This window comes from Carassius carassius, chromosome 27 (genome assembly GCF_963082965.1).
Source record: "Carassius carassius chromosome 27, fCarCar2.1, whole genome shotgun sequence".
NCBI classification, from domain to species: Eukaryota; Metazoa; Chordata; class Actinopteri; order Cypriniformes; family Cyprinidae; genus Carassius; species Carassius carassius.
The window spans coordinates 1706945-1728456 of NC_081781.1; the positions used below are offsets into that span (position 1 = coordinate 1706945).

At 37.5% G+C, this 21512-nt stretch overlaps 1 protein-coding gene across 1 annotated transcript in view; it reads right to left on the reverse strand.

The window, feature by feature from the left end:
* The window catches only part of LOC132107184 (alpha-(1,6)-fucosyltransferase-like), a 106436-nt gene that overhangs the window by 38539 nt on the left and 46385 nt on the right, over positions 1 to 21512 (reverse strand). The window contains exon 2 of the mRNA XM_059513425.1: positions 3692 to 4179. Within this exon, the coding sequence (XP_059369408.1) occupies positions 3692 to 3894 (203 nt within the window). The 5' untranslated portion in view covers positions 3895 to 4179. The remainder of the gene's footprint in view (positions 1 to 3691; positions 4180 to 21512) is intronic.

Here is a 21512-nt window from a genome sequence, read left to right on the forward strand (position 1 = left end):
TGTGTCAAAAACATGGTTAGGATACTACAATTTTACTAGAGTAAAACCATGGTTAACTTTCTTAAGGGATTTCCCCATTTGTCCCCATTTGAATAATGATTCATGAACCTGCTCCGACGTTCAGATCTAATTCAAATCATTTGCGATATGCTCATCCGAAGTTTCGATTTATGAACCCGCTCCGAAGTTACGATCTAAATTAAATGATTCACAAACCCATTCCGAAGTTTCGATATAAATTAAATGATAAAAATGAAATAATATACAAAGCCACTCCGAAGTTTTGATCTAAATTAAATGATACTCAAACCCACTCCGAAGTTTCGATCTAAATGAAATGATTCACAAACCCGCTCCGAAGTTTCAATCTAAATTAAATGATTCACAAACCCATTCAGAAGATTCTAAATAAATTAAATGATTTTCAAACTCACTCCACAAACCCGCTCCGAAGTTTCAATCTAAATAAATGATTCACAAACCCACTCCGAAGTTTCGATCTAAATTAAATTATTCATAAAACCCATTCCAAAGTTGCGATCTAATTTAAATGATTCACAAACCCATTCAGAAGTTTCTAAATAAATTAAATGATTCACAAACCCATTCAGAAGTTTCTAAATAAATTAAATGATTCACAAACCCATTCAGAAGTTTCTAAATAAATTAAATGATTCACAAACCCGCTCCAAAGTTTTGTTCTAAATGAAATACTACACGAACCCGCTCTGAAGTTTAGATCTAATTTAAATGATTCACAAACCCGCTCCGAAGTTTCAAACTAAATGCAAAGCAATGGTTTCAAGGTTTGGAAAACCTCCGTTAAAAGGACATACTTTTCTAGCGTATTTACTTCAACTTCTCAGGTAATAGCAATGGTATGACATATTTCAGATGTGGCTGAAATGATAACAAACAGTGGTTACATATATTTAAATGTTTGGCCAAAAATTTTGTAGGCTAGTTGCTGCAAATTGTAAATATCATTTATTTTAAATCATATGTTCTCATAATAATATACATTATGTTTTATATTTTTATTATCTGTTTTTTATTATATAATTTAATACAATTATATCAATATGAAGAATATAAATATATTTTTATCAGTATACAATTCATTAATATTATAATTACAATCAAAGCACACACACTATGGGTATGCCTGTATGAGCACTAGTCCTAGTGAATCTTGCCTTAGTAAACCCCACTAATAAATACAGCTGTTTCATAATCAATATTCCTCCAGTTCCATGCTGCTGGACGTATCAGAGATCTGGGATTGTTATCATGGACCTCCAGGTTTAGAGCAGATCAATGAGAGACTGAGACCCGATCGAGGCTGAAAGACACACAAGAGCCACGATGGACGATCTGTTTGGAATTAAAGCACAGAAGACATTGATCAGATCAAGATTTATATCTGAAATAGATGGCCCTCCATCAGCCTGACAAAGACAAATGACCAACATAGCTCTATTCAATCTAGATTGGCTTTTTGGATCCATAGAAAAGCTGTTTTTGAGAAACTACATGCTTGTGTGCTTTGAGCCAGCTTCCCATAAAAAAACATCATTGCACTGTAATCAACACATTTCCCAATTATTTAATTGTGACAGCTGTAATCCATAATTATTTCTTCAGTTAATTTTGTAGTCCTGATGCAATCACTGATGATCTTGTTCAGAACTTGCTTTCTCCAGGTCCTCTGCAAAAAAACAAATTTTCTTGAACATTGTGCACAATTCTCTGACATTTGCTGTAGAGCGTCAAAAGTCACCCAATGAAACCAAATTTCCTCCAAACTAGTATAAGCTCTTTATAAATTGTGACTTTTTCCACCAGAATTTTAGAAAACCTCACTTTTGTCTCTTCAGAACATCCTGCAAAACTCCTCAGACTCCGTCCTGCTGAGTCACGCGTCACAAATCTGCTCAAAACTGCAAGAACTCTGTGTGCCTCAATAAAAACAGTTATTGAGAGGAAAATAAATATGAGTTCAGTTTACAGTGAGACTTATTTTAGCATTTTAAGTAAGGAAATTAATTCCAATTAAATATAAATATTAAAACATGCACATTTTAAAATTTATATTATATTTATGCATTTACATTTATCCAATAGACTTACAAAATTATGAATATTAAATATTATATTAATTACACACACACACACACACACACACATGCACACACACACACACACACACACACATATATATATAAATCATGGTTGAAAGCTACGGCCAGACTGGATCAGTTTTGCTCAAAAGTACATTTATAATCATGGGATTTTATAATTGATAAAACAACAACACGATAATATACAAATATATGTTTTTACAATGCTTTAAAATATTTTGTAACATTTTACAGCATATTATTAATATAATTATAAACAAATAAATATAAAATAAAAAATCATTATTGAGAGGAAAATAAATATGATTTCAGTTTTCATAGTGATTGTTTTAGCTTTTTAATTACGTTAAAAACAGTTTAAAAATTAAAAACAAATGTTAATAAAAACATTCATATGTTATTAATATTACACTAACATTTCGGCATTTCTCTGATGCTTTTAGCAAAAGTGACTTACAAAAAACGATTAATATTAAGATTATAAAATTTAAAATAAAATCAAGAAAAACATTTATAAACATGTTTTTCTAATATTATTTATTAATATTAAAACAACAATCCAATAATATACATATATATGATTTTAAAATGTTCTTACAATTATAATATGTTATTAACAAATATATATATATATATGTTGACATTGTATCCAGGGCACTAAACTCACATCAGACAGAATCGGGCCAAACGCTGCACATGTTAGAAAGGCTATTTGGTGACAGAACGCAGCCTTGACACCATAAACCAAACTGTGCCTCAAATATAATATTCACAAACAAATTTATCTATAATACACACAATGCATCTTCATGCCAAACTCTTTTGTCATTATTATTTATCAGCATTAACTTAAAATCTGCAAAGGAGTGGAAAAACTGGAAATCAAGATAAAATAATGTTATCAGAATCATTTATACATGTGACATGTGAAAATCAAATAAATAGTTGTACTTTGGTTCAAAAGAAAGACAGGAATCATGTATTTGTGCTGATTAAGGGAGAATACAAGACTTCTACACCTTACAAATGGCTGTTGAAAGCAAAAATAATATGAAATGAATATATGTGACCCAGGATCACAAAAGCAGTCTCTGGGGTATATTTGTAGCAATAGTCAACAATACATTGTTTGGGTCAAAATGATTTGCCAAAAATCATTAGGATATTAAGTAAAGATCATGTTCCATGAAGATATTTTGTAAATGTCCCGCTGTAAATATATCAAAACTTAATTTTTGATTAGTAAGATGCATTGCTAAGAAACAGATTTTAAGGCAATTTTCGCAGCATTTAGATTTTTTTGCAGTTTTTCATATAGTTGTATCTCTGTCAAATATCATAATATCCTAACAAACCATACATCAATGGAAAGCTTATTTATTCAAATCTTAATAAAAAATAAAAAATATATGCACATAAATGCACACATACAATATGCACAAACTGTGACATGATGCTAGAGCAAAACACCAAAATAAGTAAGAAATAAGTTTATCATTCAGCTAATCAGATGCAAAGCAGTGTTATTTGACTGTATTGAGCTGCTTTACCGTAGTGACTGAGCCATGCGCCGCAGGTCTTCATTCTGCTGTTTCAGTCGCTCCAGCTTGGTGAGGATCTTTGCTAGCTCACGGCTGGAGCGTGGCACATCTTCGTTGTCTCTCACCAGATGTCCCCCGATATAAAAGAGCAACGTCCCCCAGGCCAGCAAGACAAGCGCTATCCAGCGCCAGGAGCCCGCCCATGGACGCATGCTGCCACCAAACTCCAGTCACAACCGATGGACGCCGGTCATGTTGGGTCTGCCGGTTAAAGTAGAACTCTTCAAGTGGGGCGTCCAGAAGCGGTTGTGTCTATGTAGGTACATCAATAGACCGTGGATATTTGTGCATCATGACACGTCAAGAAGGCAGATCTACCATTCTGTATCTACACTCGATGATTGTGGGGTTTCTGGCTTTGTAAGTTTCACTGGCGTCTCATTGGCTTTGACAGTTTTTGGAGTCCAAAAGCTGGGATCTCTGAATGCATTACTGCTCTGGAGAAAGAAAGAGAAAAATATGTTACATGGTCGGTGGGTTAGAGGAACACAGAGAAAAAACTATGCAAAAAAACGTCAAGCAAAAAAAAGTGACAACATATAATCACAGATCACTTCTATAAAAAGTATTATCAATTATCTGTCATTGATATCAAAGGTTAAACATCATCAATCAAAATGTTCTGTACATCTTATTTGTGTGCAGCAAAAAGGTTTCAATATCTGCAATATTCACAACATGTGCATAATTATGGAATCAGATTTGTGCCAAATAAAACGAACTTAACTTTTGCGAAAACGAACAAAAAATATACATTGATAAATGAGAAAAACACTCTGAAAATAAAAACAATAAACTAAATAGCAAAAGAGTAACCGCGTCTTCAAATAAACTGCATTCTTTGTTGATTTCACTTTCAGCTTCAGGTTTGCTGAATGCAGTTTTGAATGCGCTGCCAGTGTTTTTGTTTTCGCTTCGCAGATTTACGTTCGCCATTCTGACTGTTACGACCCTCTTAAAAATGGTCTAGGGGTAGAAGAAGTAACATTCAAAAATTTTGCGGTAAACATGTAAAACTGATGGAGGCAGCAAGATACAATGCAGAGACACCAGTTGCCAACAAAGGTGATTTATTGTACAACGTGAAAATCCAAATAACTACCAAAAAGAATATAAAGCATTAAAGAGACAACCAATATATACAAATTTTTACAACTCAGAAAACAAAAACAAAAGAACAATACAAATAAACCCAAGAGAAAGAGGACGCTAGTGACGCCAAAAGAAAGAAAGAAACAAAACAAAAGCACTTCTAACTTATTTTAAACCTCTAACCTAACTAAAGAAAAGAAAGCAAATCTTCAGCGCCAAGCACTATAAACTTCCCTATTCTCAACTAATAAAAACCAAACATACAGGGGGTGGCGTTCACCTCTTACCTAGGGTGTCTAAACAGATCGAGTTACCTAAATGTTGCACAATGGAAGTCGCACGACATCTTTCCTATCCACCTTCCTCTTGGGTAAGGAGTAAACGTCCTAGAGCCTAAGCTCAGCAAAGCTCAAAGAGCAACGCCATCCAAGTCACAAAGTGACAAAAACAAACAAAATTGCAAATCAAAAAGAGGTAAGGCTCAAAAGAAAAATGGTTAAAACAAACAAATTGAAATTTGGCATAAACAAAGAAACAAATCAAATCAAGAAACAAGTAACATAAAACCCCAGGAAGCAAAAAAGGTCTCCAGTTCACTTCCTGGCACGTCCTTTTATCTGATGGTGAAAACTTTACTGGCACTGGATAGGTCGGTGTCACATTGATTAATGAAGACGGACAGCTTCCAGGGCCAATCAGCAGACAAGGGAGGCGCCTAAGAGATTGACAGCCAAGGAGGGAAAGAGCGAGAGAAAGCAGGCACTCACAGGAATATTTATGGATGTAACACTCCCACCCTTAAGAACAAACTCGTTTGTAAAAATAAACACCATACCCAACTATGCTCTTGAGAGAGCATCAGCTAAGACATTCTCTGAACCCTTCTTATGTCTGATTTCTAAATTTTAGCTCTGGACAATAAGAGCCCAGCGCATTAAACGCTGATTGTGGTTGCACATTCGAGTTAAAAACACAAAAGGGTTGTGATCTGTATAAACCACAATCGGAAGACTACTGGAACCAAGGTAGACTTCAAAGTGTTGTAATGCGAACAATAAAGCAAGAGCTTCTTTTTCAATTGTTGAGTAATTTAGCTGATGTTTATTAAACTTACGAGAAAAATAACTAATAGAATGTTCTATCCCATTCTCATCCTCCTGAATAAGAACGGCACCAGCACCCACGGCGCTTGAATCAACCTCCAATCTAAAAACGCGAGTACAATCAGGTGCCATTAAAACAGGGGCATTACACATCAAAATTTTGACTGAATCAAAAGCATGCTGACTCTCAGCAGACCACTCATAAGTTTTAGAAGGGCTGAGTAATGAAGTAAGAGGACTCACGACAGTAGAAAAATTCTTACAGAAGCTACGATAATAGCCTGCCATACCCAAGAACCTCCGCAACTCTCTACGGGTAGTAGGAACCGGAAATTCTGTTATTGCCGTGACCTTGGCCTCCACTGGTCGTACTTGGCCTTGACCAACCTCCTTACCCAGGTAAGTGACCGTTGCTTTGCCAAATTCACATTTTGCTAGGTTAAGCGTTAAATTTGCTTTAACCAGTCTTTCAAATACTGTCCTTAACAGTCCAATGTGTTCTGTCCAACTCAACGAATACAACACCAGATCGTCAAGATACGCATTGCAATTTGGGACATCACGTAAAACTATATCAACGAGGCGCTGGAATGTTGCTGGGGCATTTCTAAGCCCAAAAGCCATCGCTGTATACTGGAGGAAGTTATCTGGGGTAACAAAGGCTGAAATCTCCGAAGCTTGTTGGGTGAGTGGAACTTGCCAATATCCTTTCAGCATATCAAGCTTTGTAACGAAACGTGCAGAACCGATGTTATCTATACAATCCTCCATTCGAGGTAACGGGTAACTGTCTGGCACAGTCACAGCATTTACCTTACGGTAATCAGTGCAGAATCTGAAGGTGCCATCGGGTTTGGGAACAAGCAGGCACGGAGAGCTCCAGGGACTGCAACTGGGCTTGGCTAAATCATTTTCCAGCAAATACTCTACCTCTTGACGCATAACAGATCTTTTTACGGAGTTAACACGATAAGAATGTTGCTTAATAGGACGAGCTCCATTCACCTTAATATCATGTTTCAGTACATTTGTTTGTGTAGGAACATCACCAAACAGACATTTGAAATCAGAAAGTAATGTTACAATGTCTATCCTCTGATCCACAGTCAAATGATCAAGATAGGAGCGTAGATCTTCTAAAATCTCTGAATTTGCTAACCTTGTACCCTGCTGAAAAGCCTGGCGAAGCACCACACCATCTGTGTCCACACCCAAGATACTAGGAGATGGCGCCAAATCCACAGCTATCGCAACAGAAGAGACCGCGGGCCCTGCAGTCTGTTCCACAGCACTTGCGGTTGACGACTCTCTAGTATGATAAGCTTTTAACATGTTTAGGTGACAAACACGGGTTTTCCATTTTCGATCAGGTGTGTACAACATGTAATCAGTTTCACTCATTCTCTTTTTCACAACATAAGGACCAAAGAAACGAGCAGACAAAGATGATCCTGGGACAGGTAACAGCACAAGCACTTCATCACCCAGTTGAAATGATCGCACTACCGCTTGCTTATCGTATTTACTCTTCATGTCTTTCTGAGCATTAGCAAGCGATTCTCTAGCTAGCGACCAAGCAGTATGAAGACGATCTCGAAACGTGCATACAAAATCTAATACATTAGTGTTTGAACTCAACTTGGGTTCTAAAATCTGTTCTTTAAGAATTTTGAGTGGACCTCTAACTTGGTGTCCGAACACAAGTTCGGCTGGGCTAAAACCAAGAGATTCTTGACTGGTCTCTCTGACAGCAAATAAAACTAAGGGAACCCCCTCATCCCAGTCTTTAGCAGTGTCCTGGCAATATTTCTTAAGCATTGATTTAAGAGTTTGGTGAAAACGCTCAAGTGCACCCTGACTCTGCGGATGGTATGCACTTGAGACTCTGTGAGAGATTGCCAGTGATTCAATTACTTGTTTAAAAAGTTTTGATAAAAAGTTTGTACCTTGATCGGTTTGCACTACTTTTGGAAGTCCAAATGTGGAAAAGAACTTCACCAATGCTTTTATGATGACAGGCGCAGTGATTTTTCGTAGTGGAATCGCCTCTGGGAATCTGGTAGCCACACACATCATGGTTAATAAAAATTGGTTACCAGACTTAGTCTTAGGTAATGGACCAACGCAGTCTACCATCACATGTTCAAATGGTTCTCCAATCGCAGGTATAGGAGACAAAAGAGCAGGTGGAATTCTCTGGTTCGGTTTCCCGACAATCTGACAGGTATGACAAGTACGGCAATAACGAGTGACATCTTTTTTTAATCCTGGCCAAAAGAAATGGCTCAAAATCCTATTATAGGTCTTCGTAACTCCTAAATGACCAGCAAGCTGGTCATCATGAGCCAAGCACAAGACATGTTGACGGTAGGAAAACGGGACAACAATTTGATAAACAACATTCCAGTCTGAATTCTTGTCAACATGAGAACACCACTTTCTCATCAATAAGTTATTGTCAATAAAATAAGCAAATTTATTTTCCTTAGCCCCATCAAGGGAAAGAGCGGAATTGAAAGAAGTCACAAGAGTTTTATCCTCCTTCTGCGCAGCAATAATTCTCTCACGTGAGACTGGTAATTTGAGTACATCTGCGTCAGACACAACTACACCTTTATTCTCTGTATTTGAACCATTTTTCTTTTCAAGATTCATATCCAGTGATGCGTCACCTGACAACAGTGGAAACATGAAGGAATTAGACAGATCAACTACATCACCTACTCTGCGCGACTGAGCACGCGTGACGGCGCAGGCTGGGAAAACATCAGGGTAAGTTTCAGACAGTACCTCTAAATCACAAAACGCATTTGGTTCATCAACAACTTCAATAACAGGCATTACCTTTCCACCTGCCAGGTCATTTCCAAGGATAAAATCAACACCCTTCACAGGAAGTGAAGGACACACCGCAACTCTCACGAAACCAGTACACAACTCGCTTTGTAAGTGCAAACGATGAAGCGGGAATTTCACACAACCCATATCAATGCCCTGAACAATCACGCTAGAGCCACAAAAAGTGTTGTCAGACAGCTGTAATTTACCTGCCAAAATAAATGATTGCATGGCACCAGTGTCCCTAAGTATTCTTACTTCTTCCTGGTCCTCTCTTATCCCACTCAGTGAGATTAACCCTTTCGACACAAAGGGCCGATAACTCATCAATTCTTTCCTCAGTATGCACAGCGACTGCAGATTTAAGAGCTTTCACAAACCCCACGCTCTTTGGTTGTGGTTGCTGCTTGCGCTTCAACGCCAAGCAATCCGCGATCACGTGCCCTTTTTTGTGACAGTAAAAACATTCACGCTCCTCTTTATTATGAGGTGGACTAAATCTGGAACGTGACGTTTGAGATTGCGAACTGTCAATCTGTAACTTTTCAGGACGTTTAGAGGCAAATACATTCTTGTGGGTTAAAATAAACTCATCTGCAAGTACCGCTGCGTGTGACAAAGTGGTCACCTTCTGTTCACTAAGGTATACTACTACGCGTTCAGATAAGCATCCCTTAAATTCCTCTAGCAATATCAACTCTCTTAAGGAGTCAAAATCACTCACTTTACTGGCAGCGCACCATTTATCAAACAACACTCCCTTCTCCCTTGCAAATTCCACAAATGTTTGTGTAGGACTCTTTTTGTGTTTCCTAAAACGTTGCCTATAAGCTTCCGGAACCAACTCATATGCTCGCAGGATAGCAGACTTCACAGACTCATATTTCAGACTCTCTTCTAACGATAATGTAGAACAAACCTCTTGCGCTTTACCAAACAATCTACATTGTAAAAGCAGAGACCAAACCTCCTTAGGCCAATGAAGAGACGTTGTGATGCGTTCAAACGCACTGAAGTAAGTATCTACCTCTGTTTCTCTAAATTGAGGAACAAGTGCAATGTGTTTACCCACATCAAAAGCATCTGGGGCTAAACCAACCCGCGGAGGAGTAGAAGAGACTTGAGCGGGGACTGGCTGTACAGCTGAGCTGGTAGCAACATTTGATGCACCTAGCTCAAGCTGCCTCAGCTTCACCTGCGTTTCAGCCTCAATTTCCAGCTTGCGTACTTCCAACTGCAAATTCAGTTCTGCTTGGCGTACCTGGGCTCTCTCTTGCGCTTCATAATGCAAACGGGCAAGGCGGACCTTCAGTCGCGATCCAATCCCGTGAATCAACAGAACTGGGTTAAAACGGCTCAAACGGTGGTAAGCCAGCCTTGGCTTTGACCTCGGCCTCCACGTCAGCATTAGCTCCACCACTACGCTTGTCCTCCTCACCAGAACTGAATTGCGCCAGAGCCACACCATCCACGTTAACATCTCCACCTGTTTCACTGCCCCCAACGTTTGACATAGGCAACACCTGCAACTCATTCAAATGCAAGATCAGTATTTGTTTTATTTCTTCTTTAAGAGACTGTTTACTTACGAAAATCTGAAAATGGTCTGCAATCTGCAATAAATCCTGCTTCCTGCATGAATTAATTTGCTGTACAGATGGACTGATAACAAAATCTTGCAACTTAAACACTTCCATAATTAATAACCAACCAATAAGAATTACACTACTACACCACATGAGAAAATCCTATACTGTCGCGGTACAAACAATGCAATGTCCATTGCTTTGCCACCAACACATTCACAAAGTTACCACAATTAACATACTTTTTTAATATTAATTGATCCTGGATGAGCCCCCATTAAATGTTACGACCCTCTTAAAAATGGTCTAGGGGTAGAAGGAGTAACATTCAAAAATTTTGCGGTAAACCTGTAAAACTGATGAAGGCAGCAAGATACAATGCAGAGACACCAGTTGCCAACAAAGGTGATTTATTGTACAACGTGAAAATCCAAATAACTACCAAAAAGAATACAAAGAATTAAAGAGACAACCAATATATACAAATTTTTACAACTCAGAAAACAAAAACAAAAGAACAATACAAATAAACCCAAGAGAAAGAGGACGCTAGTGATGCCAAAAGAAAGAAAGAAACAAAACAAAAGCACTTCTAACTTATTTTAAACCTCTAACCTAACTAAAGAAAAGAAAGCAAATCTTCAGCGCCAAGCACTATAAACTTCCCAATTCTCAACAAATAAAAACCAAACATACAGGGGGTGGCGTTCACCTCTTACCTAGGGTATCTAAACAGATCGAGTTACCTAAATGTTGCACAATGGAAGTCGCACGACATCTTTCCTATCCACCTTCCTCTTGGGTAAGGAGTAAACGTCCTAGAGCCTAAGCTCAGCAAAGCTCAAAGAGCAACGCCATCCAAGTCACAAAGTGACAAAAACAAACAAAATGGCAAATCAAAAAGAGGTAAGGCTCAAAAGAAAAATGGTTAAAACAAACAAATTGAAATTTGGCATAAACAAAGAAACAAATCAAATCAAGAAACAAGTAACATAACAAAACCCCAGGAAGCAAAAAAGGTCTCCAGTTCACTTCCTGGCACGTCCTTTTATCTGATGGTGGAAACTTTACTGGCACTGGATAGGTCGGTGTCACATTGATTAATGAAGACGGACAGCTTCCAGGGCCAATCAGCAGACAAGGGAGGCGCCTAAGAGATTGACAGCCAAGGAGGGAAAGAGCGAGAGAGAGCAGGCACTCACAGGAATATTTATGGATGTAACACTGACACAAACCTCTCGTGAGGGCGGGCTTAACAGCGGCTCGCTCTGATTGGCTCGTGAGATTTTGATTGGCGGCTCATTGAACCGGAAGTAGTGTTTTAGTGGTGCGGGCGCATGTTCGGAGGTGTAATGGCAATAAGAGGATATTAAAGAAAATTAATGATAAAACACGGATATTTTCCACATCGGAAGAAGTATAGGCTTAGTCGAGATGAGTAATCGGGAGGCTCACAGAGCGTCGTCAACATCCTCCTCAGCAGAACATTCGAGGCAAGCTGAAGTAACGTAAGTTTGTTGTAACTAATATAATAAATAGAGAAATCGAGATATAAGTGTTATTCCTGTGCAGAATGCAACAGTTGGTCTTTATTTAGATTGGCAAGTGTTTGTCACGTATAGGTTTGTTATTTACATGTCTGCAGTGCTCTTATGTTATTTGTATTAGGCCTATGTTATGAAGTTTGATTCAGTCCGTTACCCTGATTTCTCTTTATAACCCAACATTTTGCCACATTGGAATTGTAATTTTATGATCAGCTTAGAGATATTGAGCTTCAAAGATTATGTATACCATACTCCTTTATAGATATAACCTAAAAATCACATAAAGTAAATAAGTTGTCAAAAAATACAAATGTGATTAAATAAATTTGGACAAAAATGTGAACGAGAACCTTGAAATTCCAAGGTGATGATACCTAACATATTCAAGGATGTGCTATTTGCGTGAGATTTTTTAGCAAAGATCTCTGACTGATTTTTATTCTGCAGCAAGGCTCAAACCTTGGTGCTGATGCTGCATTAGCTATACATAACATCATAGACGTGCTTAACCATTCACTGGGCAAAACCAGCACGAGTCAGGGGCAGCGCTCGCGACTGTCCAAATGTTGAACAAGATTTTTTACATGATTAAAATAGAAAACTTATTTGAAATTTAAATGTGCCACAATATTTGTTTTTACTATACTTTTAAAAAAATTTACCCTTAGTGAGCATAAGTGAATTATGTCAAAAACATTAAATGTTTCCAACCTTTGACAGGTACTTTAATGTACAGGAAATGGAGAGAGAAAAAGGTAAAGAAACGGCTTAGTTAATACCGTTTGTTCTAATGTTAACCTTATCTGTAAACTTCTGTAAAGCAGCAGTTAGTTATAAACTAATTGTACGTTTTCAAATGTCTTGAATGATTATTGTACTATATGATGTCATTAAATGTCTTAAATACATATTGTATATTTTACTGCCCTAGATGGCGATACTAGGGATGAGGAGGCACTTTCTGTCCAACAGTGATGCAGTGGCTGACTCGTCAAGCACATAGTCACCTGCTTCTGTCAGAGACAAGCCTTTAAATTACTGTTGAGTTTGATCACACATGAACCCAAACCATTACATTTCCCACTGCACATCTGTCAGATTTTAATGAATTTCAAGAAATCATGAAAACAGCAGTGCAACATGGTGCTTGCTTTTAGTGTAGATTTCAAAATGAACTTGAATGTCTAAACTGTTCTTCCCAAAAGTTTTAATTTCTTAGATACTTTTTTATTTAATTTTCATAGATACTGTTCAACAACACCTGTTAATGATTTTACATGCTTTTGAATGGTTTACAAAGTCAAATACTTTTATTATTGCTTATCATTATTGTTCAAAATAAATGAATGGCAATTTAAAGTGATTTTCTACTGAATTATTACACACCGGAAAATAAAAGACAGTAAAATGTCTTGGTCATGTGACTCCTTGGCAAAAGAAGATGTTTAAACACCAACAGATAGTGGTTTCTAATATAAATCATTCATGTGCCGATAAATAACATTCGAAACATCTTGCATTGCATTTGTCCAAAACATTAAGTTACGTTGACTCTTCAGATAGGCAAAGCACAGGCTGACAGACACAGTGAGAAGGCACAAGATATCAAGATAAATTGGCAGCATAACTTTATGAAGTGTTGGCCTGAACAACCCCGCAGATGCATCTGAACACAATGAGAGGGGAAGCCCAGCAGTCAGAGCTGCCTACATTGTGAATCCAGGTGGGAGATTGTTTCAAAGAAAGAATTCAGCTGTGAACCAACTTCTGCCTTCTTTCTAACCCGTATGACTTTCACAAGTCAAATGTTAAATAGAGCACAAGCTTTGGATGACATCAAGTGTCTGTAGATATAGAGCCCGGTCATTCAATGGTGATGTCAAAGGATTCATCATTCCTTGCAGGACAGTGAGTTTTTGGTGTGATAAAGGACAGTAGATCTCTGGCACCACCACACCATCATCCTCTGTGTCATTGTCAATAGTTTCCTCTTGAAAAATTTGCTCCACCATCTGAAAAAGAAACAATTAGGTAGTTTTACAATACTAACTGCGTTGATCTCACAAAAGATAAGCCTGAACTATGTTTAGTTTGATAAATTGCTAAAGGATCTTACATAATCCCAAAGTAACTATATTCAAGTACATGATGAATAGGTCAAGAATGAAAATCCTGAACTTTACTTCACATCGTTCAAATCTCATGTAACTTAGGCCCTATTTACACATAGCATTGAAATGAGTCTGAGATGACTTTTACTTTAAGGGAAAGGGGACATCATACTACCCTTACTATGACAAGGAGTAGCTTCATGACGATAGTGCAAAAAGTGGAAAAGAAAAAAAGAATTATATATTAAAGTGTTTGTTTATTAATAGTTCAGAACCATGCCAGCTACCCAGTCTATAATCATAATAAATAAAAATAAAAGATGAAAAATTATATGCACATTTGTTGGTATTTTATATACACAGAACAACATGAATTGGTTCAGTGCCTACCTGGAGAAGTGACATCTTTGGTCCTGATAGGTAATATAATAAAACAGGATTAGGTATTTGTTTTTGTATGAAAAAACAAAGATAGAATTGTTTTCTTAACCAGATTAATGACACGGCGTTATCATTAACGTAAATACAAAATAAGACGATTTCCAATTAAATAAAGATCGTTAAGAAACGTTGTGTTTCACATATCCGTTTTAAACCTAAAAAATATGCCCAAGTAACGTTATAACTTAACTTACTTTGGCACCAATGGTCTCTAACATAACAATCTTAGCTTGCGATGCTTTTGAGAAATGCAGTTAAGTTCATATAAGTAACGAACAATCTAAATAAAGACCAACTGTTGCATTCTGCACAGGAATTACACTTATATCTCGATTTCTCTATTTATTATATTAGTTACAAACTTACGTTATCTCAGGCTGCCTCGAATGTTCTGCCGAGGAGGATGTTGACGACGCGCTGTGAGCCTCCCGATTACTCATCTCGAATAAGCCTATACTTCTTCCGATGTGGAAAATATCCGTGTTTTATCATTAATGCTCTTTAATATCCTCTTATTGCCATTACATCTCCGAACATGCGCCCGCGCCACTAAAACACTACTTCCGGTTCAATGAGCCGCCGCTCAAAATCTCACGAGCCAATCAGAGCGAGCCGCTGTTAAGCCCGCCCTCACAAGAGGTTTGTGTCAGAATGGCGAACGTAAATCTGCGAAGCGCAAACAAAAACTTGGAAAGCGAAAACGAAAACACTGGCAGCGCATTCAAAACTGCGTTCAGCAAACGCGAAGCTGAAAGTGAAATCAACAAAGAATGCAGTTTATTTGATTCTGAGTTTATTTGCAGTTTATTTGATTCTGAGTTTATTTGCAGTTTATTTGATTCTATATATATATATATATAAAACGAAGATCAAGACAAATAGATCTAACTTTGTATATAACAAATTTTGTATGAGAAACACTGCAAGTAAGAACAAAACTAACTTGTCTATGCGACCCTGCAAGCAAAGTAGAACTGTCCTTAAATAATAAATGAAGTTGTCAACACTGTAAACGCATGACCCTGCAAAATGTACAGTGCAACAGAACCAGAAAATTTCTGTTTAAAATCAACAAAGCTGACCAAACTGCAAGTGAGAAATGCAACAAGCATGCAACTGTGCAACACTTCAATTAAACAAATCAAAACTATAATCTTCCTGTTTGAATCAATGACATTGCCAGCACTTGATATGCATAACGGCAAGGGTGCAATGCAGCAAAACTAGAACACTGCCAGTGTGTGATCCTGCATCACTTCAAGTGAGAAATGCAACATTACTAAAGTGTTCCTGTTAGAATCAACAAAGCTGTTTACACTGCATGCATGCAACGCTGCAAGAAAACACGTGTTGCAGTTGTAATTTAACGCACTGCCAGTGCATGTCTTTGCAACACTGCAAGCAATGACAGAACTAAAGTTCCTTTTATAATCAATGAAGCTGTTTACATTGCAATTGCATGCAAAACTGCAATTGTGCTGTTCATCCATTCTATTCCTGTTGTAAATCAACAAAGCTTTGCATACTGCAAGCTTGCAACATTGTAAGAAAACAACTAGAATGTTTCGGTTATAATCAATTAAACTCACTGCATGTGCAAAATGTGCAAAAAACAAAACTAGAATATTCCTTTTATAATCAATGAAGCCGTCTACACTGCAAACGCATGACCCTGCAACACTGCAAGAAATAGGATGTTTTCTGTTTAAAATCAACAACACTGACTAATCTGCAAAAGAGAAATGTAACAATTAAAATGTTCCTGTTACAGTCAGCAAAAGTTGTCTACACTGCAGGCATGTGTGATCCTGCAACACTGCAAGAGAGAAATGCAATAAAACTACAATGTTCTGGTTAAAACCAACAAAGCTATGTACAGAGCAATCATGCAAGAAAACACAACTACAATGTTCCAGTTATAATTAAACTCAAACTGCATGCAGGCCATTGCAACACTGCAAACAGTGTGTGACAGTGAAGTTGTCTAGACTGCAAATGCATGACTGCAAGTGTGGAATTATTATCTAAACATTTTAGCTTCACACACTCCATATTCCTAAGGCCAAATTTTATTTCAATGCTTACTTTTTTATGATAAAGTGTTTCTGTTTTAAGACACTACTTCAAATCCAGAGTCCTGATTCAAAACAGTTGCTACAGAGAACACAGCGGGCTAATGAAAATGAACTGAAAACATCCAAATACAACTAAAACACACAAATAAAAATGCAGTTCCTCACACCCCTGCCTCAGCACCCACAAGGATTGATCAAAATGACAATCTCACGATGGTACAATCTCATGACAGATGTGAGGAGACTCTTAAAATGCCTGGACCCGCTGCGGCTCCTCACCGCATACATCTGTTCTGCCCTCATCTTCACGTCTCAACTCTTTCATTCTCAAGGATTCAGACCCTGACAGCTAAATCCCCCTCGTTCCCCCAGACATGTCCCGCAGATGTTGACACATGCTTTGTGACCAATCGCCATGCTGTCAAACTGATGTGATAAGTGCACTGGAACGACCCAAGAAAACCCAGCGTCATCAGTTTTCCTCCAGGAATGAGTGAGACATTCATTGCTGACAGCGATTTGGTGTGATATTAGCATTGGCAACCACAGGCGATGCAATGCTGGTGAGGAGAGTTTAACTTTATGCAAAATTAACAGAGTGATGTGGCAGCTACCAGTGGGAATAAGAGCATAAATTAATCTTTTCTAGATGCAACATAACTACAAAACTCTCATTATAATGAATAAAGCTGTCTTCTCAGCAACATTGCAAACCAACGATGCACAAAACTAGAATGATCCCTTTATAATCAGTGAGGATGATAAAGATATCATGTTGTTGTTTTATCTTAGAAAGCACAGTTTAAAACATTCCTGTTTTAAATGAACAAAGCTGACTATACTGTAAGTGAGAAATGCAACAAAAGTAAAATGTCCCTGTTATAATTAAAAAAGCGTGTCTACAGTTCACTGCAATGCAAAGAAACACAACTGGAATGTTCCAGTTATAACTGATATCTCTCACTGCAAGTGCATTTCATTACAACACTGCAAGTGGTGTGATAGTACTAGAACTGCAAGCAAGCAATGCAACAAAACTAAATTCAGATTCATCGATCTTGTTTTAATCGATGCAGTTTCTACAGTGCAAGCGTGCAGCTCTGCAACACTGACCAAACAAAATGTTGTAATCAACAAAATTCACTGAAAATATGTCATTACAAGCCCTGTGACAGAACTAACAAATGCATAATCGTACAACACTGCAAGTGGGCAATGCAACAGAACTACAGTAGAAGAACTACAGTGTTTCTGCTTTAAAATCAACATAGCTGAATACACTGCATACATGAAACAGTGCAAAGAAACAAAACTAGAATGATCCTGTTTGTTTTAATCAATGAAGTTTCTATACTGCAGGCATGCAACACTGCATGCAAACACAACTAGAATGTTTCTTATAAATCTACAAATTTGCTGCAAGTGCATGCTATAGCAAGCAATGTGACAACTAAAATACTGCTTTTATAATCACAGATGCTGTCTACAAACACATGGCACTGCTACAATGCAAGTGTGCAATGCTACAGAACTAGAATGTTCCTGTTTAAATAAATTCTTAAAGTCTAAAATACAAAATAAAGTACTTTTTCTAACAAGCATTATTCACAAGTGCATGTCCTTGCAACATTGCATGCAATGCAACAAAGTTAACAATGTTCCTGTTATCTCAACATAGATTTCTACACTGCAAGTATGCAAATGCATTTCTGTAAACACATGATACAACAAAACTATTTACTGTTATGATCAACAGCACTGCAAGACAGTAATGCGAAAAACTAGAATGCCAATTTTTAGAGCAAAACTGCCAGAATACCTGTTGTAGACATAATATGTTTATCATAAAGAGATCATTCTAGTTTATTGCATATCTCTCAGTGCAAATGGAGCATTAAAGAGAAATATGACAGAACAGCTTTTAATGCATCTTCATTGAACATTAACAGGACATCAGTTTTCATTAGGGGAGAGAAAGACAGAGAATCCAGTGTGTGGGCTGATGAGGGATGATATGTCTGCAAAGAGTGAAGTTAAAGCAAGGAGCTTGTGTCATCATTTGATCTTCTAATTCCCCTGTAGTAACATCACAGTTGAGTAATTGTGTTCAGTTACATGATCTTTCAGCCACACTGTGCACTGATGTAAAAGTCAAGCCACATCCGATTTTCCTGCCATTTCTCTGATTACAGACTGGGGGGATTCATTAAGAATGAATCACAGCTGCTGATAGCACTGTGTCTTCTTTACAAGCCAAACTATGGAAGCCTGATTCTGCTGCAGAATAATAATAATAATAATAATAAATGTAATTTCAACTTTCATCTCACAATTCAGAATTTGTTCCTCAAAGTCTGAATTGTGGGATATAAACACAGAATTGCAAGATAAACTCTCCGAGGGGAAAAAGTCAGAATTATGAGATAAACTATATTAAAAATGCTCTATAGCTTTTGCAAGAAAAAGGTCTGAACTGTGAGAAAAGTTCTCTCTCTAAACTCTTTAGCTCTGAAATGACTACTTTGCTGTCATAAAATGAACAATATCAAAGCTAATTTTCACAAACCAATCAAATCCCAACTCTCGTTCCCACTAAATATTCTGTTTACTCTGAAATGCATCACATTATGGAATTGAAATATGTTGCAAACAGCATTTTGCATCATTTACACCTAAAACTCACCAAATAGAGCGTCAGAAATATCCTCCTGTACTGGGGATGGATTGTTTCAGGGTTTTGACAGGAGAAAATGACACAGCAGACTTCAGGGGCTCGAGATGCGCTGAGCTGTGCTTCAGAGCCAATCTGTCAAGCGATCATCATCTAGATATGTTTATGGAGTCTAACGGGGGTTTTATGTTTCCTCTGTAAAAAGAGACTAATGAGGACAGAAGATCAACAACGGAAACAGGTGTCAACTACAGAGTCTCTTGTTAACAGGCCCTTGAGATTAGCATAGCACATCGTTTAAGATTAAGATGCATTTATGATAAAAAAAAAAGTTTTATAACACTTATCAGGTAAGCCTATAGCTATACTGTTCTGTTTAGCACAAAAATAAGTCATGTGCCACTTTGTATGGAACATAAAGATAAATAGCTACTTGTGTACACACAACTTAATACTCCCCATTACTGTACATGTGATGCTGCAGATTTTATAAGCTGCGCTCAGGCAGTATGTAGTTTTTGATGTTTTTGAAAGAATCTCAAAAGAATTTGAAATAGCAATTTTTCATAGCATTATAGATGTCTTAACTGTCACTTTTGATCAATTTAATACATCTTCGTTGAATAAAAGTATAAATTTTTCCGTTATTTATAAAAACCCTTTTGAAGAAGAAAAAGAAAGCCTCATACCTCATGCAATTTGTGATGTTCTTTAACCTGAAAAGACATTAAATTAAATTAAAACATTAAAACCCTCTCAGCTTGTGATGCTTCCTGATCAGTGGACCCTGAGCGTTCCGCCCTTTTTCCCATCATGCTTTGCTTCCTCAGTAACGCCTCCTCTGACCTTTCAGACTCAAAGCTTCATCATCTTTATGGTGCTACACAACTGTCATTTACCTGTCAATCACTCAGAAGAAAGGTCAACCCAAATGACCCGCCCGAACCGACACGATGTGCCCAGAACCCAGACAGAGGGTCGTACATCACACAGCGGTACCTGCCCGCAATAAACCTCCCCATGAGCGCTGAATGATGCATGCATGACCTCACCATGAATTATACTTAAGGTCAAAGTTTTGACGGATTACAACAGGGGGCCTACAATGATCCAGCAAAGGGGAATGACAAACTAGGACAGGATTCATCTGGGAGATGCTGGACGCTGTTAATCAAACCAGGACAGGGGCACAGGGATCTGCCAGAACCACGTCAAAACAAGAACACAATCTCAGCAATCATCCATTTAGAAATCTGTGCTTTTCCTCAAAAACTGGGATAGACTGTATCATAGAAGCTTCTACTGTACTGAGAGATCAGGACATGTTATCAACCTGTTCTAATAAACTATAGGGAACACAGCCTGACATCAACTCCAGCTAAATGCAGTCAAACTCAATGCTTCTAATTATAATTCAATGCTTCTAATTATAATGATGTTTAATAAACATATAATAAATATGTAGTTATTAGATTATTATTTAATTTGAAAAGAGAGAAGTGTTATATTAGTATAATGTTATAGTGCTATATTTCAATTTCACAAAGAAATGTGCAGCATTATGTCCAAACAATAATAAAAGGACAAATTTAATTTAATAGTTTGTCTTAAATTTAATTGCGTTGTCGTGAATCGATTCGAATTGTAAAATCTGAATTGTGAAACAAATTGAATCATGAGTTGAGTGAATCATTATATACCTAAATGATAGAACAACAGACAGATAGAAACACTCTCTCTCTCTCTCTCTCTCTCTCTCTCTCTGTCGCTCTGCTCTTCTTTAGAGTTGGGAAAATGTTGTTTAAGTGTTTTGCAAACAAGGCTTTAATTAGACACCAGAGCAAATAATGAGCATTCAGACGTCTCTTCTTTCATGTCTCACTTTCTCTCGTCTGTCTCTCGTTCATTAGTGAAGTGCAGCTCCAGCTGCTGAGGCCAGATGTGCCCTGCAGAACAATGCAGTCAAGGTCAGAGATCCCAGCATCTATCGATCCTGCTCTCAGAGCGCTAAAGCACCGCCAGACCATGTGCTTTCATCCACACTCTGAGCTGAAGGGATATACACTTACAGGGGCCGGGTAAAAAAAAAAAAAATTCCAAAAGGACATAAAAGTCACAAAAGGAACCACTTTACTCTCAGAGTTATTTCTTCAACAGAAATGAGATGAAACAGATCCAAAGGAGACTCTCTCCTGCTACTAGATCTCAGCAATGACTCCAACTGTACTCAAAAGTGAGAGATCTTGCAAATCTCAATATGAACAAGCATTTCTCATCCAATAACGAAATAAATTATTAAAAGGAAA